Genomic DNA, 16,480 nt, shown 5'->3' with positions numbered 1-16,480 from the left:
CCGGTCAATTTCATCCTCTTCAGCACTGGTGGTTGGGGCATAGACTTGGACTACTGTGATATTGAATGGTTTGCCTTGGATTCGAACTGAGATCATTCTGTCATTTTGAGGATTGTATCCCAGTATTGCTTTTCCTACTCTTTTATTGACTATGAAGGCTACTCCATTTCTTCTGAGGGATTCTTGCCCGCAGTAGTATACCTGGTGGTCATCTGAATTAAATTCACCCATTCCTGTCCATTTTAGTTCGCTGATACCTAAGATGTCGATGTTCAGTCTTGTCATCTCTTGTTTGACCACGTCCAGCTTTCCTTGATTCATGGATCTTACATTCCAGGTTCCTATGGAGAAAAAATCTTTACAGCATCGGACTTTCCTTTCACCACCAGACACATCCACAGCTGAGCGTCCTTTCGGCTTTGGCCCAGTCGCTTCATTCTTTCTGGCGCTACTAGTACTAGCCCTCTGCTCTTCCCCAGTAGCATATTGGACGCCTTCCGACCTGAGGGGCTCATCTTCCAGCGTCATATCGTTTTGCCTTTTGGTACTGTCCATAGGGTTTTCATGGCAAAGATACTGGAGTGGGTTGCCATTTCCTTCTCCAGTGGATCACGTTTTGTCAGAACTCTCTGCTATGACCTGTCCGTCTTGGGTGGCCCTGCACGGCATAGCTCATAGCTTCATTGAATTATGCAAGCCCCTTCGCCACGACAAGGCAGTAATCCATGAAGGGGGCTATTGCTATTGCTATCTCTTTATTCTTATGTAAAACCTATACATAGGGTAGGAAGCCACAATTCTTATGGTATGTGGAGAAAAGATTGGCAGGTCAGCAAGAAGTGAGACCAGGCTTTATAATCTCTATTTATTCAAACTTTAAAATTGGAGGAAAACACATCAACAACTTGTGCTATACTGAACACAGTGTTCTGGAAGCTTTGGTGATGAAAGTCAAGGAGCACAGTGAAAATATAAGACTAAAACACAAAGAAGACCAAATGAAGAGCAACTGGAACTGCAACTGGTCTTGTAATTCAGGGGTCCCCAACCTGTGGGCCGTGGCCCACTACTGGTCCATGGCCTATTTGCAACTGGGCTCCCTGAGTGGCTGGCTGATATGCGCACCTGCTTGCACAGCCCCACTCACACGAGCACTGCAGGTGCTGGGGGCCCCACTCACATGAGTGTCACAGGCATTTGCAGCCCCACTCGCAGAAACATCACGGATGCTCACGGCCCACTCATGTGAGCACTTGGGGCCTCATGCAAGCCTCATGGATGCTCTCAGCCTCACTTGCGTGAGTGAGGAAGTCATATGCACACGTGAGCACACACACGCATCTGCCCCTCCCACAAAACCATCCCCTTTCCCCACTCCCCCCCCCCCAGCTGCCAACCTGGAAAGGTTGGGGAACTCTTGTAATTGATACTGAAGAGGGAGGTAGCTTCTGCCTTTTAGGACTGATTATCAACAGTAAAGGACCAACCGTCAAGAAATAAAGCATAGACTAATACTTGGTAGGATAGTAATGAAAGCCCTGGGAAAAAACTGTCAAATTCTCTATTGTGTCTATGTCTAGAAATATCGGTGCAGGCAATGATTTTCCCTGTGACTCTATGGAAATGAAAATTTAAAAAGTACAGGTAGTCCTCTACTTATGACTTCAACTGAGCCCAAAATTTCTGTTGGTGAGACATTTGTTAAGTGGATTTTGCCCCATTTTATGACCTTTCTTGCCACAGATGTTAAGTGAATCACTGCACTTTTTAAGTTAGTAACACAGTTGTTAAGTGAATCTGGGTTCCATACTGACTGCTTGTCAGAAGGTCACAATGGGGGAATCACGTGACCCTGAGACACTGCGACCGTCGTAAGTATGAGTTAGTTGCCAAGCATCCGAATTTTGATCATGTGACCATGGGGATGCTGCATGGTCATAAATCCCTTTTTTCCAGAGCCATTGTAACTTTGAACTGTCACTAAAATGAACTGTTGTAAGTCAAGGACTACCTGTATTCACACTTTCGAACCTTGAGAAGACTCTTGACAATAGCCAAGAAAACTAAGAAATATATTACAGAACAAATCAATCAAGGGTTCTCACTTGAAGCACAAATGACCAGACTCAAATGATGTGTTCTGTACCAGCCTGCTACCGGCCCTGCAGAAAAGGCAGGGACAACCCCTTTACAAACGGCAAGAGGCTGGAATTACGCCTGCCAAATTTATAGCTACAAAAACAAACAAGACACGAACCAAGAAACAGAAGCTTTAAGAAACATGAACCATCCGAGCGGTTGCCTTCAGCAAACCAGCCCTCCCAGACATTCCCCTTATATAGAGTTCAGGGTGTGGCTTCTCTCTGCCTCCTTCCGAGAAGCCCCATTGCCTTCCTCTGTTTACTCCTAATTGACTGCCTCCTGCGTCGGGCGTCCTTGAACAGGGCCAGCTGTGGGTCATCTTCATCCACACTGTCAGGCTCACACAGCTGGGTCTCCGTGGTGACCAAGTGGGAGGGGCCTGGCTGAGGGCTATCATCAGCAAGATCTTCAACCCCCTCAGCAAGGTCTTCAACACCCCCCTCCTCCTCTGAGTCGTCCGACCCAACTGCCGAACCCACAGGCTGACCCTGAATCACAACACGATGGATTTAGTGCATGAAGAGCCAGTTCCCTTGAGAAGACTATAATATTGGTAAAGGAGGAAGGAAAGAGAAGAAGAGGAGGAGTTACAGTAAATTTGGCAGTCTTGATTTTGGTGGCAAAGGGTGTACCATTGGAAGACCTGAAGGACTATGCTGTAGACAGATCATCCTGAAAAAGTCTGTCTCTGTGGTCACTAAAGGTTGGTTCTGATCTGATGACAGACAATCCATGAACATTTTGTGGCAAGTCCTTCTCTAGGATATAATTTAAAATAAGTTTATTATATAATGTTGACAAGAATACGCTATAGAAGGCAATTTGGTGTAGCAGTTAAAGGATAAGCTAGGAGGCTGTGAATTCTAGTTCTGCTTTAACTAGGAAGCCAGCTGGGTTATTCTGGGCCTGTTCCTTTCTCTCAGCCCTAGAAAGAAAGCTATAGGAAACCACCTCAGAAAATATTGCCAAAACAAATTGAGGGACTTTTCTAGGCAGTGACCAGGAGTCAAACTAACACAGAGGCACAAAGAAGATAACATGGCTATCTTTTCATTTCTTCGCATTTGGGAGTCCGTAGCACTGGGAGGACTGTCAAGAGGCAGACGTTCTCTACTGCAAGTCGACTGGAAAAGTCTATCTTTGTGGCTGTCAAGATCCTCCTTGGCTGGGGCTCCAGTTACCCTCCGGGTGAAATTCAAGGTGCTGGTTATCACCTATAAAGCCCTACATGGCCTGGGTCCGGGCTATTTGAGGGAACACCTGCTGCCGGCATCAAACGCCCTTCGCCCAGTGCGCTCCCACAGGGAGGGTCTGCTCAGGGTGCCGCCGGTGAGAGATTGCCGGCGGGTGACACCCAGGGATAGGGCCTTCTCAGTGGGAGCGCCTGCCCTCTGGAACCAGCTGCCGGTGGAGCTGAGGACTGCCCCCGACCTCCGATCATTCCGCCGGGGCCTGAAGACCTGGCTCTTTGAGCTCTCAGGCCCAGGCTGAGGAGAAATTTTTAATTGGGGTTTTAAGTATACAGGGTCAATTTAATATTTTTTAATTTGGTTTTTTAACTTTTGTATGGTGGATTTTTTAATTTCCTGTAAACCGCCCTGAGTCCTCAGGGAATAGGGCGGTATATAAATGTAACTAAATAAATAAAAATAAATAAATAAATAAAACCACTTCTTGGTTTTGTTTTTGTTTTTTTTAAATAGCAAAAATGAAACTCCATGGAGCCGTCACTGGGCGTAAGGGAAAGAAAGCTCTGAAAGTGTGTAGTAGTACTAGCTCTGAAAAGCTACTTAGCAACTGGATTTAGAGAAGAGTAGACATATAAGGTAACACGGAAGGGGAAATGGAGGGTTTCCATTCCCAACTATTCTTGATCAAACTTTGCTAACCATGGAAAGGAACCCCTTTACTTTTACTTCATTACCCATTTTACTTCTAAGAAAAATTAGGCTACAGTGAAGAGTCCAGGCCTGAAATAGGGCTAAATTGAAATGTAATTTGCGTTTCACTCTTTGCTAGACTTTCAAAAATCGTAATATTCAAATATGATTCAACTCCTTTCCTTCTTCTTTGACAGGGAAGAATTATCCCAAGATAGTGGAAGATTCCACAAAGGCGGTTTTGAAGTTGGATCTTCTTTCCCTGCTCTCAGAGGGAAGATCTGCTAATTTCAGGGTGTTCCAAGTTGCCCTATCAGTGATCCAGGACTATGTTCAAAAGACGACTCTAGAGACAATAGTGAGCTTGAATGGGGGATTCACAGCTAAAACTACATTATTACTGTATGCTGCAGCTCCCTCTTCTTGAAGAGACTGTGACTGTCTGCTCCAGTCTCTACTATGAATCTGCTATAAACTGCTTTAAAGAAACCAAAAACCACCACAATGGTCTTAATACTCCTTCTCCAGAAAACTTTTTTCTACCAGCTCTAATAAATAGAAGCTCTTTCCATGTAGAGAGAGTCCTCGACTTACAACAATTCATTTAGTGACCGTTCAAAGTTACAATGGCATTGAAAAAAGTCACTTATGACCGGTTTTCACAGCTACAACCTTTGCAATATCCCCATGGTCATGTGATCAAAATTCAGATGCTTGGCAACTGATTCATATTTATAACCGCTGCTGTGTTCCAAGGTCATGTGATCACCGTTTGCAATCTTTTGACAAGCAGAGTCAATGGGGAAGCCAGATTCACTTAACAACCGGGCGAGTAACTTAGCACTGCAGTGATTCACTTAATAACTTAGGCGAGAAAGGTTGTAAAGTGAGGCAAAACTCACTTAACAAATGTCTCACTTAACAACAGAAATTTGGAGCTCAATTGTCATAAGTCGAGGACTACCTGTACCCTTCCCATTACCCTGCCACTGGATACTCACCAGTCAGTTCCACATGCATTTCCTCTTCCTGGTTGTTAAGAGCATTGTACAGGATTTGGGCTGTGCAGATTATCAAGTCGTGGCTCTTTACCATGTCTGAGAAGAATAACTTCTGGATACTATCACCATAAACAGATGTAATTTGGAACTGACTTTCTAAGAAACTGAACTCATTCTTCAGATGTTGGTCAACCAGAGGTACCTGCCAGGACAAAGTGACTGTAATGAAACATTTTCCAGGGGATAAAATGAACACCATTAGGCTGTGTACACTTCCAAAATGTTTTGGAAGAAGCCTTTTTGAACTGGAAAGAGCACCACTCTTTTCTGCTAAAGCAACTCCTTTTCTTCAAACTTCCATGTGCCTGAAGAAAAAAAAAAGCTGTTCCTTTGTTCCAACTTGTGCAGAAACCTGGAAAAAGGGGTGCTTTTATAATTAACAGAGGAGTTGTATTTGTTTGAGGTCCAAAGTGTTTCATCTCTGAGCTGTTTGCAATCCAAGAAGCCATGGATTTTGGAAAAATATCTTCCAGCACCCTCTACCCACTGGTACTTACTGTGTTGGCTAACACAACCACCTTGTTTTTATCTTGACTCTCCAAGTGCTTCTTACAGACATAGACGGCTGCCCGGGTCTTCCCAGCTCCTGTTGGCAGCCATATGATGATATTCTTCCCTTCCAAAGCAGGCCCAATAACCTCCAACTGATAATCACGCAGTTCCATTGGGCCACTTTTAGAAAACCTGCCGAACTACAATTTAAAAAAAAGAAAGGAAAAAAATAGTGAATGCATTCAAGAGCCAAACCAATTCAGCCCAATCTTCCAAGTTAATTTCTCTCCCTCTCCCCCCCCCCCGACCCCACAGCATCTTGCTGAAAAAGCCATTTTCCATCATAGTCTCTGTGGCATGCAGAAGGCCACACTCAAGTCCATTAAAAAAAACCCACAGAAGATGGAGAGATTTGACAGGAATGAGAAGGCAATGGCTTAATCAAATGTACTAAAGTACTAAAGGAGGGGTAGGCAACCTTGGCTCTTTTATGACTTGTGGATTTCAACTCCCAGAATTCCTGCTGGCTCAGGAACAATAGAAATTTAACTCCAGCTGGAGAGTCCCAGGCTGCAGACTAATGGTCTAGGCTGGCTCAGGAATTCTGGGAGTTGAAGTCCACAAGTCATAAAAGAGCCAAGGTTCCCCACCCCTGGTCTAGGAGAACTGTTACAAACCAGTTCTAGAAGATGCAGCAACCTTTACAAAAATATCCTGCTATTTGGATAAAGCATTTGGTTTGCTGGTTTTGAAAACCTTACCATCGAGTTCCACTTTCTTCTAATTTACTAAACTTACTAAATTAAATTTATTAATTAAATTTATTAATTTCTCCACAATTATTTTTGCTGGGTATTACTACTCTACTGCTATAGAAACTAAATTGATGCTGAATTTAATAACGGCAGCAAGACTTTTGGTAGAGCAATATTGGAAGAAAGAGGATTTGCCTACTATAGAAGAATGGACTTTAAAAGTTTCGAACCTGGCAGAAATGGCAAAAATCTCAGCATATTTGAAAGACCATTCACAACAAAGATATATTTTGGAACGGAGAAGATGGATTGATTATATCCAGAATAAATATGGGACTAAAAAGTTTCATTTAGCATTTGAATGAGTATTAGATTTAGAAGATTTGTTATTATTTAGTTATTTTTAGGGAGAGTTAAAGTGCGATACCCTGTATTTGCTCTGGGAAGTCGGGGGGGGGGAGGGAGAGGGAGGGGGAGGGGGAACTAGGTGGGGGTGGGGGGGATGGGCTTTTATGTTTAAAATGTATCTGTAAAACTCTTTCATAAAAAAAAAGAAATCAGATTGACTATATGCTCTGCAGCCAAAGATGGAGAAGCTCTATACCAGACATGTCAAACACAAGGCCCGGGGGCCGGATCCGGCCCGTGAAGTGGTTTCATGTGGCCCGCGAAGCCATCCTGGAAACAGTGAGGGAATGGCCCCCACTGCCTTGGCCCTGGCCCAGAGACCCTCCTTCTGCCAGAGACCCTCAGATCTGTCCCACTCCTGCCCGGGCCCCCATAGGCACCCTTGATGCGAACGATGTAGAGCTGGCCATGCCCACCCAGTAGGCCATACGCACTCTAGCCACGCCCACCCAGTAGGCCACGCCCACCCTGGCCATACCCACCCGGCCCCCTGAGGGCAACCGCAATGCTGATGCGGCTCTCAATGAAATTGAGTTTGACACCCCTGCTCTATACAATCAGTAAAAACAAGACCAGGAGCTGACTGTGGCTCAGACCATGAGCTTCTCATTGCAAAGTTTAGGCTTAAACTGAAGAAGGTAGGGAAAAGCACTAGGCCACTCAGGTATGAATTAAATCATATCCCTGTTGAATATACAGTAGAGGTGACAAATAGATTTAAGGAATTAGATCTGATAGACAGAGTGCCTGAAGAACTATGGACAGAGGTTCGCAACATTGTATAAGAGGTAGCAACCAAAACCATCCCAAAGAAAAAGAAATGCAAGAAAGCAAAATGGCTGGCTGAGGAAGCTTTGCAAATAGCTGAGGAAAGGAGGGAAGCGAAAGGCAAGGGAGAAAAAGAAAGATATGCCCAATTGAATGCAGAATTCCAGAGAATAGCTAGAAGAGATAAGAATGCTTTCTTAAATGAACAGTGCAAAGAAATAGAAGAAAATAATAGAATAGGGAGGACCAGAGATCTTTTCAAGAAAATTGGAGAGATGAAGGGAACGTTTAATGCAAAAAATGGGCATGATAAAGGACCAAAATGGCAGGGACCTAACAGAGGCAGAAGAGATTAAGAAGAGGTGGCAAAATTACACAGAAGAACTATACAAGAATGAGCTTAACGTCCCTGATAATCACAATGAGGTGGTCACTGACCTTGAGCCAGACATCTTGGAATGTGAAGTGAAGTGGGCCTTAGAAAAACTGAGCAACAACAAAGCTAGTGGAGGTGACAGTATTCCAGCTGAGCTATTCAAAATCTTAAAAGACGATGCAGTAAAAGTGCTACACTCAATTTACCAGCAAATTTGGAAAACTCAACAGTGGCCACAGGATTGGGAAAAATCAGTTTACATTCCAATTCCAAAGAAAGGCAGTGCCAAAGAATGTTCAAACTATCGCACCATTGCACTCATTTCTAATGCTAACTTATGTTTAAAATCCTACAAGCTAGACTCCAGCAGTAGGTGGATCGAGAACTACCAGAAGTATAGGCAGGATTTCGAAGAGGCAGAGGAACTAGAGATAAAATTGCCAACATACGCTGGATCATGGAGAAAGCTAGAGAGTTCCAGAAAAACATCTACTTCTGCTTCATTGACTATGCTAAAGCTTTTGATTGTGTGGATCACAACAAACTGTGGCAAGTTCTTAAAGAGATGGGAGTACCAGGTTTGCGATGACAGGTGAAAGGGGTGATCCCATGGGTGCTCCTTCCATTTGTTTGTATCTTTGTCCATACAAAGAAATGGAAGGAGCACCCATGGGATCATCCCTTTCACCTGTCATCGCAAATCTCTACATGGAACACTTTGAAACCCTCGCTCTAGAAAAATCCAACCACAAACCCAAACTCTGGCTCAGATACGTAGATGACATCTTTGTAATCTGGCCACATGGCAAAGAAAAACTGGATGACTTCCTCACACACCTCAACAGCCTACACCCCAAAATACAATTCACCATGGAAACAGAAGCTAACAATCAACTTCCCTTCCTTGATGTCTTAGTCTACAAGAAATCCAACGGCTCCCTAGGACACACTATCTACCATAAAAAACACACACACAAACTGCTACGTGAATACACTCTCACACCACCACCCAGCACAGATCAATTCTGTAGCCAAGACACTCATCTCCAGAACAAAACACCTAGCTGACGAACAACACCTAAAAACCGAATTACACACTCTCACTAACATACTAACAGCCAACAGATTCCAAAGAAACATGATTACCAACTTAATCCGAAGAGAGACACCCACAAAAATCCAAGACAGGGAACAAGAAAATGGCAAAGCCCTCCTCCCATACTTAAAAGGGATCACAGAGAGAATCAGCAAGATCCTCCAAAAACACAACATCAAAACAGCATTCTGCACAGACAGAAAAATATTCACCATCCTAAGAAACCCCAAAGACATAATTGGGTTAGAAAACCAAGGAGTATATGAAATCCCATGCACCACCTGCACCACCACATACATCGGACAGATCAACAGAAGAATAACTGCATGCATCGAAGAGCACAGGAACTCACTCAGAAAGGAAGAACAAACTTCATCCCTGTTCCAACACTTTAAAGCCACTGGACACGAAATTGATTTTAAAAATGCCAGAACTATTGCCAAAATTGAACATTTTAACAACAGAATAATCAGAGAAGCCATTGAGATAGAAAAACGCCCCCACAGCATGAACAAACGAGATGATACCTCTCGCCTACCAGCCATTTTGAAACCTGCCTTGATTGACAGACGAGTCCCAACCACCAAGAATGATACCAGACCCAAACTCATGATAACATCACATGACATCACCACCACACAACCATTCAAAAAGCAAATCCGAACCCACAACGATAATGACACACAACCACAAAACAGAAACCTTACTACAGCTGCAACATTAGCCACTTTAAACCCCTCCAAACCACACATAAGCAAACTGACACCCACTATAAAAACATGGCACCACCACAAACACGGAGCCAAACAAAAGCAGCAGAACTCACCAGTTCAGGTCTAAGGCTGGCAGCTGAGACCAGCCCATCCACTCAAAACACATCCCCACCCAATCAGAACACAGCCCCCATTCAAAACACACTCCCACCCAATCAGAACACAGCTAAGCCTCCACCCACAGAACACACCCCCTCTGGCAGTTTAAAAAAGAAGAAAAAACAGCCACTATCACACACTTCTCCCAGAAGAACGAAGCTGAAGTCACCAGCCTGAGGATGACGGATGAGATTTCGTCGAAATGTTGCCCTGATACCTCCAATTCTACGTGGGGAAAAACCCGAATGACCAAGGATCTACATACAAACACCTGCGAAAACCTCAGAAAACAAATATACACACACACACACACATACACTGCATATATATGAAAGCAAAAAATGAAACAAAAAGGAATTGCAACGATCAATACATATCACATATCCATTAAATATTTAAAAGTATTGAAATTAAAGAAAATAAATGGTAATACTGTATTGTAAAAAGTAATGAAATCTCTTGAAAGGAAACCATATTACATCCTTTTTTAATCAATAGATAAAACTGCCTTTCTGAACCAAATAAATTATACATCTCTTGAATCCAGTCCTTAATATCAGGATAATATTACATTCAGATTTTTCAAAATATTCTCTTAGCAACATCCCAAGCCCAATGTAACCAGACCTCCCAAAACATTCAGATTTCAATGGTTTTAAAGTCAATTAAAATATTCCAAAGAGATGTCAGGGACTCTAAGTATGCTGTATCTAATATTAAGCATAGACTGAAATAACATGATCGGCATAGAAATCCAAAGCATTATAAACCTATAAAACGTTTAAAATATTCACTACAAACCATTTCAAATTATATACATACTCATTCAATAGCCTCGCCTGGATGCGATGAGACAAGACTTATGACATGTGAATCCACATTTACAAGACGTCCCAGGCACAGCTTTCTATTACGCACAGTGAGAGCTTGAAACGAAACCAAAAATTGCTCCCGTGTTTCTAACTGTGGTGCCCCAGCCAAGGGGGATCTCGACAGCCACATCAATAACGTTTGGCAAACCACTCGCCTTTGGGACACTGGGCTTCTACACAACCTCCCCTCAATACTACTGAATCCCATATCAGAAGAAGCTGGTAGATTCTTATTACCGTATATACTTGAGTATAAGCCGACTCGAGTATAAGCCGAGACCCCCAATTTTACCCCAAAAAACTGGTAAAAGTTATTGACTCGAGTATAAGCCGAGGCTGGGAAATGCAGCAGCTGGAGGCTGGATCCCCCGAAAGACGTCTCTGCTGAGATGAGAGAACGGGGTGGCAAGCCGCCGAGAGAATGGGGCGGTGGAGTGCTCTGCCGAGAGAATGGGGCGGCTTGCTGTTCTCTCGGTGCAGCACGGCAGAGGCTGGATCTCGCGAAAGAAGTCTCCGCTGAGCGAGAGAATGAGGCGTCTCAGCGCCCATTTTCTCGGCGAAGACTTCTTTCGGGGGATGCAGCTTCTGCCGCCCCTTTCTCTCAGCTGCCCAGTGGAACAGCTTGTCACCAGAAATCAAGAGTGCTCCATCACTGGAGGTTTTTAAGAAGAGACTGGACATTCACCTGTCTGAGATGGTATCGGTCAGTGGTGGCGAAACTTTTAGAGACCGAGTGCCCAAACCGCAAGCCAAAACCCACTTGTTTATCACAAAGTGCCAAGGCAGCATCGGCATTCTGGTGCCCTCGGGGGAGGGGACAGGGAGGCGCCTCTGAGTGCCGCCTCTGGCACGAAAAAAAGGGGGAGCAAAAAATGGGCCACCGTACCGCAAGGCACAAAAATGCCAACCGCCGCGCCGCAGGGTGCAGATACAAGGCACCGCACCACGTGAGAACGGGGCTGGGCTAGTGAGTATCACGCAGGCACTAGCCCCGCCCCCTTTGCAGCATGTGCCTGCTCGTGGCCCCGTGCGCGCATGCACGCATGTAAAATGCTTCCCCCTCCCTTTTCTTCCAGTCCACCAACCGACAAGGACCTGCTGCTGGCAGCGGTGGTGGCGCACGTGCCAACAGAGAGGGCTCTGAGTGCCACCTCTGGCAGGCGTGCCATAGGTTCACCACCACTGGTATAGGTCCTCCTGCTTGAGCAAGGGGCTAGACTAGAAGACCTCCAAGGTCCCTTCCAGCTCTATTCTATTCTATTCTATTCTATTCTATTCTATTCTATTCTATTCACTTTCTATATTTCTATTCTATTCTATTCTATTCCATTCACTTTCTATAATTCTATTCTATTCTATTCTATTCTATTCTATTCTATTCTATTCTATTCACTTTCTATATTTCTATTCTATTCTATTCTATTCTATTCTATTCTATTCTATTCACTTTCTATATTTCTATTCTATTCTATTCTATTCCATTCACTTTCTATATTTCTATTCTATTCTATTCTATTCTATTCTATTCTATTCTATTCTATTCTATTCTATTCTATTCTATTCACTTTCTATATTTCTATTCTATTCTATTCTATTCCATTCACTTTCTATATTTCTATTCTATTCTATTCTATTCTATTCTATTCTATTCTATTCTATTCTATTCCATTCACTTTCTATATTTCTATTCTATTCTATTCTATTCTATTCTATTCTATTCTATTCTATTCTATTCTATTCCATTCACTTTCTATATTTCTATTCTATTCTATTCTATTCTATTCTATTCTATTCTATTCTATTCTATTCTATTCTATTCTATTCTATTCACTTTCTATATTTCTATTCTATTCTATTCTATTCCATTCACTTTCTATATTTCTTTTCTATTCTATTCTATTCTATTCTATTCTATTCTATTCTATTCTATTCTATTCTATTCACTTTCTATATTTCTATTCTATTCTATTCTATTCCATTCACTTTCTATATTTCTATTCTATTCTATTCTGTTCTATTCTATTCTATTCTATTCTATTCTATTCTATTCTATTCTATTCTATTCTATTCCATTCACTTTCTATATTTCTATTCTATTCTATTCTATTCTATTCTATTCTATTCTATTCTATTCTATTCTATTCTATTCTATTCTATTCTATTCTATTCCATTCCATTCACTTTCTATATTTCTATTCTATTCTATTCTATTCTATTCTATTCTATTCTATTCTATTCTATTCTATTCTATTCCATTCACTTTCTATATTTCTATTCTATTCTATTCTATTCTATTCTATTCTATTCTATTCTATTCTATTCACTTTCTATATTTCTATTCTATTCTATTCTATTCCATTCACTTTCTATATTTCTTTTCTATTCTATTCTATTCTATTCTATTCTATTCTATTCTATTCTATTCTATTCTATTCTATTCTATTCTGTTCTGTTCTGTTCTGTTCTGTTCTACGTTCTGTTCCATTCCATTCCATATTTTCTATTCCATTCTGTTCCACTGTCAGAGCCCATCGGAGGCAACCCAGTCAGCCCAAACAGGAGTTACACTAAGGCTACGCAGCCTCTCCTCTCAACCTGAACCCCTCCTTACCTTTCCTTTTATCTGCATCCTATTTTTAACTGCCGGCTCTGCCCTGCCCTATTTTGTCCTTGAGCACTCGTGAGCTCATCAAGAACAGAAGGTAACCGTGGGGTGAAAGGCAGGGCAAGATCTGCAAGATCCCCATTTGCATTTGACTTTGCCATCCCATCTGGTTCGAGATAACACACCACACACACACACACACAGAGAGAGAGAGAGAGAGAGAGAGAGAGAGAGAGAGAGAGAGAGAGAGGGGGGATGAGGATGAGGATGAGGAAGAGGATGAGGATGAACGAATTTTGCAGCTGCTTCTTTAAAAGCTCTCTTCTCTCAGGGATGCCCGAGATAGTGAATTGCAAGCAGAAATGAATTTCTCCTTCCGTTTCTGATCCGCGCAAACACCCAAGCGTGAACGCCATCACCTGATAGCTTGGGTGCCTGTTCAATTCGTTAGAGAGAGAGAGAGAGAGAGGGGGGGGCTTTCTGTTTGTTTGTTTTACCACAAGTTGACAGTTGGGCAGAAACCAGAGGGGGGAAAAAAGAATTTCGGGCTTCGTGGGAACCGAGGAAGCAAAACAAGATGCAAAGTCTAAAATCTATAGGCTCATAAACCACCCCGGTTTCTTGAAACAAACCGGGATTTCTCTACCCCAACCTTGAAACCGTGGATCGAGTGAATCTCTTTACCGAAGAATGTGATGAACGGGAGAAGGTGAGTCTTCGCCGAGAAAATCTCAGCGCCCATTTTCTCGGCGAAGACTTCTTTCGGGGGATGCAGCTTCTGCCGCCCCTTTCTGTCAGCTGCCCAGCTGAGAGAAGGGGGTGACAGAGGCTGGATCCCCCGAAACAAGTCTCCGCTGAGACGAGAGAACAAGGTGTTTCTCCCCCCCCCCCGCTTTTGCCGCTTTTGTGTGTGCGTGTGTGTGTGTGTGTGTCCCATCTGCAAAGCTTCCGAGGAAGGAGAAGCAGGATACTGGTTGGGGGGGAGCGGCAAAAGCAGGGGGGGGAGAGAGAAACGGCTCCGCCTTTGGTTCCCCCTCCTAAAGCACAGGGGCGCTAGAGAAAGTTTGGAGTTGGGTAAGGAAGGGCAAAATTCAGGAAGAAAAGCGGGGCGGCGGGCGAACGGGAGACCTGTACAAGGGGGAAGGGGAACTCTCTGCTTTGTGTGTGTGTGTGTGTGTGTGTGTGTGTGTGTGTGTGTCCCATCTGCAAAGCTGCCGAGGAAGGAGAAGCGGGATACTGGTTGGGTGGAGGAGGCAGTGGCGGCGGCGGAGGCGGCCGCAGCACCGGCAGTCTTCCGCTTTTGCCGCTTTTGTGTGTGCGTGTGTGTGTGTGGCCCATCTGCAAAGCTGCCGAGGAAGGAGAAATGGAGGAGGCAGTGGCGGCGGCGGCCGCAGCACCGGCAGCCTTCCGCTTTTGCCGCTTTTGTGTGTCTTTGTGTGTCTCCTTCCTCGGCAGCTTTGCAGATGGGACACACACACACGCACACACAAAAGCGGCAAAAGCGGAAGGCTGCCGGTGCTGCGGCCGCCTCCGCCGCCACTGCCTCCTCTTCTTCCTCGGCAGCTTTGCAGATGGGCCACACACACACACACACACACACACACACACACACAAAGCAGAGAGTTCCCCTTCCCCCTTGTACAGGTCTCCCGTTTGCCTGCCGCCCCGCTTTTCTTCCTGAATTTTGCGCTTCCTTACCCAACTCCAAACTTTCTCTAGCGCCCCTGTGCTTTAGGAGGGGGAACCAAAGGCGGAGCCGTTTCTCTTCCCCCCCCCCCGCTTTTGCCGCTCCCCCCCCAACCAGTATCCTGCTTCTCCTTCCTCGGCAGCTTTGCAGATGGGCCACACACACACACACACACACACACACACACACACAAAGCAGAGTTCCCCTTCCCCCTTGTACAGGTCTCCCGTTTGCCTGCCGCCCCGCTTTTCTTCCTGAATTTTGCGCTTCCTTACCCAACTCCAAACTTTCTCTAGCGCCCCTGTGCTTTAGGAGGGGGAACCAAAGGCGGAGCCGTTTCTCTTCCCCCCCCCCGCTTTTGCCGCTCCCCCCCCCAACCAGTATCCTGCTTCTCCTTCCTCGGCAGCTTTGCAGATGGGCCACACACACACACACACACACACACACACACAAAGCAGAGAGTTCCCCTTCCCCCTTGTACAGGTCTCCCGTTTGCCTGCCGCCCCGCTTTTCTTCCTGAATTTTGCGCTTCCTTACCCAACTCCAAACTTTCTCTAGCGCCCCTGTGCTTTAGGAGGGGGAACCAAAGGCGGAGCCGTTTCTCTTCCCCCCCCCCCCCCGCTTTTGCCGCTCCCCGACCCAACCAGTATCCCACTTCTCCTTCCTCGGCAGCTTTGCAGATGGGACACACACACACACACATACGCACGCACGCACGCACAAAAGCAGAGAGTTCCCCTTCCCCCTTGTACAGGTCTCCCGTTCGCCCGCCGCCCCGCTTTTCTTCCTGAATTTTGCGCTTCCTTACCCAACTCCAAACTTTCTCTAGCGCCCCTGTGCTTTAGGAGGGGGAACCAAAGGCGGAGCCGTTTCTCTCTTCCCCCCCCCCCGCTTTTGCCGCTCCCCCCCAACCAGTATCCCGCTTCTCCTTCCTCGGAAGCTTTGCAGATGGGACACACACACACACACACAAGCCCAGCGGCCAGACTGCGCTGCCTCCCCAAGGGCTCCTAATGGCTTGCTGCCCCGCGTGACACCGCTGGCTGACGCTAGCTCGTCTCTCTCTCTCTCTTCTTTCCTCCCTCCCTCGGTCTCCCCTCCCCCTTTTCCGGCTCAGCCCCACGTCACCAGGAGACCAAAACGGGGACATCATGGCAGAGCAGAGGAGACACAGGAAGCGGATCCAGGTACCGGGCTGGCTTATCTCCTCCCTCTTTTCGCAACCGCTCTGCGGGATGACTTTCCCTTTTCCTTCTGGCTCACCCCCCCTCCCCCGCCCGGTCACCCTTCCCTCCCTCCTCCCCCTCCGCCTCCTCCGAGGCCGCCGCCAGTCAGCATCTCTCCTACCGTTTTTGCGGCTTTTCCGTCGCCCCCGCCGCCGCTCCCCCTTCCCCGCAGAGCCGGCTGCATCCAGCGCCTTCTTCCTCTGGAGGGAAGCACCGAAGCCTCGGCCGCGCGCAAGTCCT

At 45.3% G+C, this 16,480-nt stretch overlaps 1 protein-coding gene across 2 annotated transcripts in view; it reads right to left on the bottom strand.

The window, feature by feature from the left end:
* The window catches only part of DHX58 (DExH-box helicase 58), a 36,560-nt gene extending 22,362 nt beyond the window's left edge, over positions 1-14,198 (bottom strand). Inside the window, exons 1-3 of one of the 2 annotated variants that reach the window (XM_081331057.1) lie at positions 14,012-14,198; positions 5,581-5,775; positions 5,024-5,225 (exon numbers count right to left, since the gene is read on the bottom strand). In XM_081331057.1, the coding sequence (XP_081187183.1) occupies positions 5,024-5,225; positions 5,581-5,748 (370 nt within the window). In that variant the 5' untranslated portion in view covers positions 5,749-5,775; positions 14,012-14,198. Of the gene's footprint in view, positions 1-5,023; positions 5,226-5,580; positions 5,776-10,672; positions 10,839-14,011 lie in introns of those variants that run through there. The other variant, XM_081331056.1, reaches the window with a different exon arrangement.
* Between the last annotated feature and the right edge of the window lie 2,282 nt (positions 14,199-16,480).

Source organism: Vipera berus (genome assembly GCF_964194415.1).
Source record: "Vipera berus genome assembly, chromosome: 6".
Lineage (NCBI taxonomy): Eukaryota > Metazoa > Chordata > Lepidosauria > Squamata > Viperidae > Vipera > Vipera berus.
This window is presented reverse-complemented; position numbering and strand designations above follow the sequence as displayed.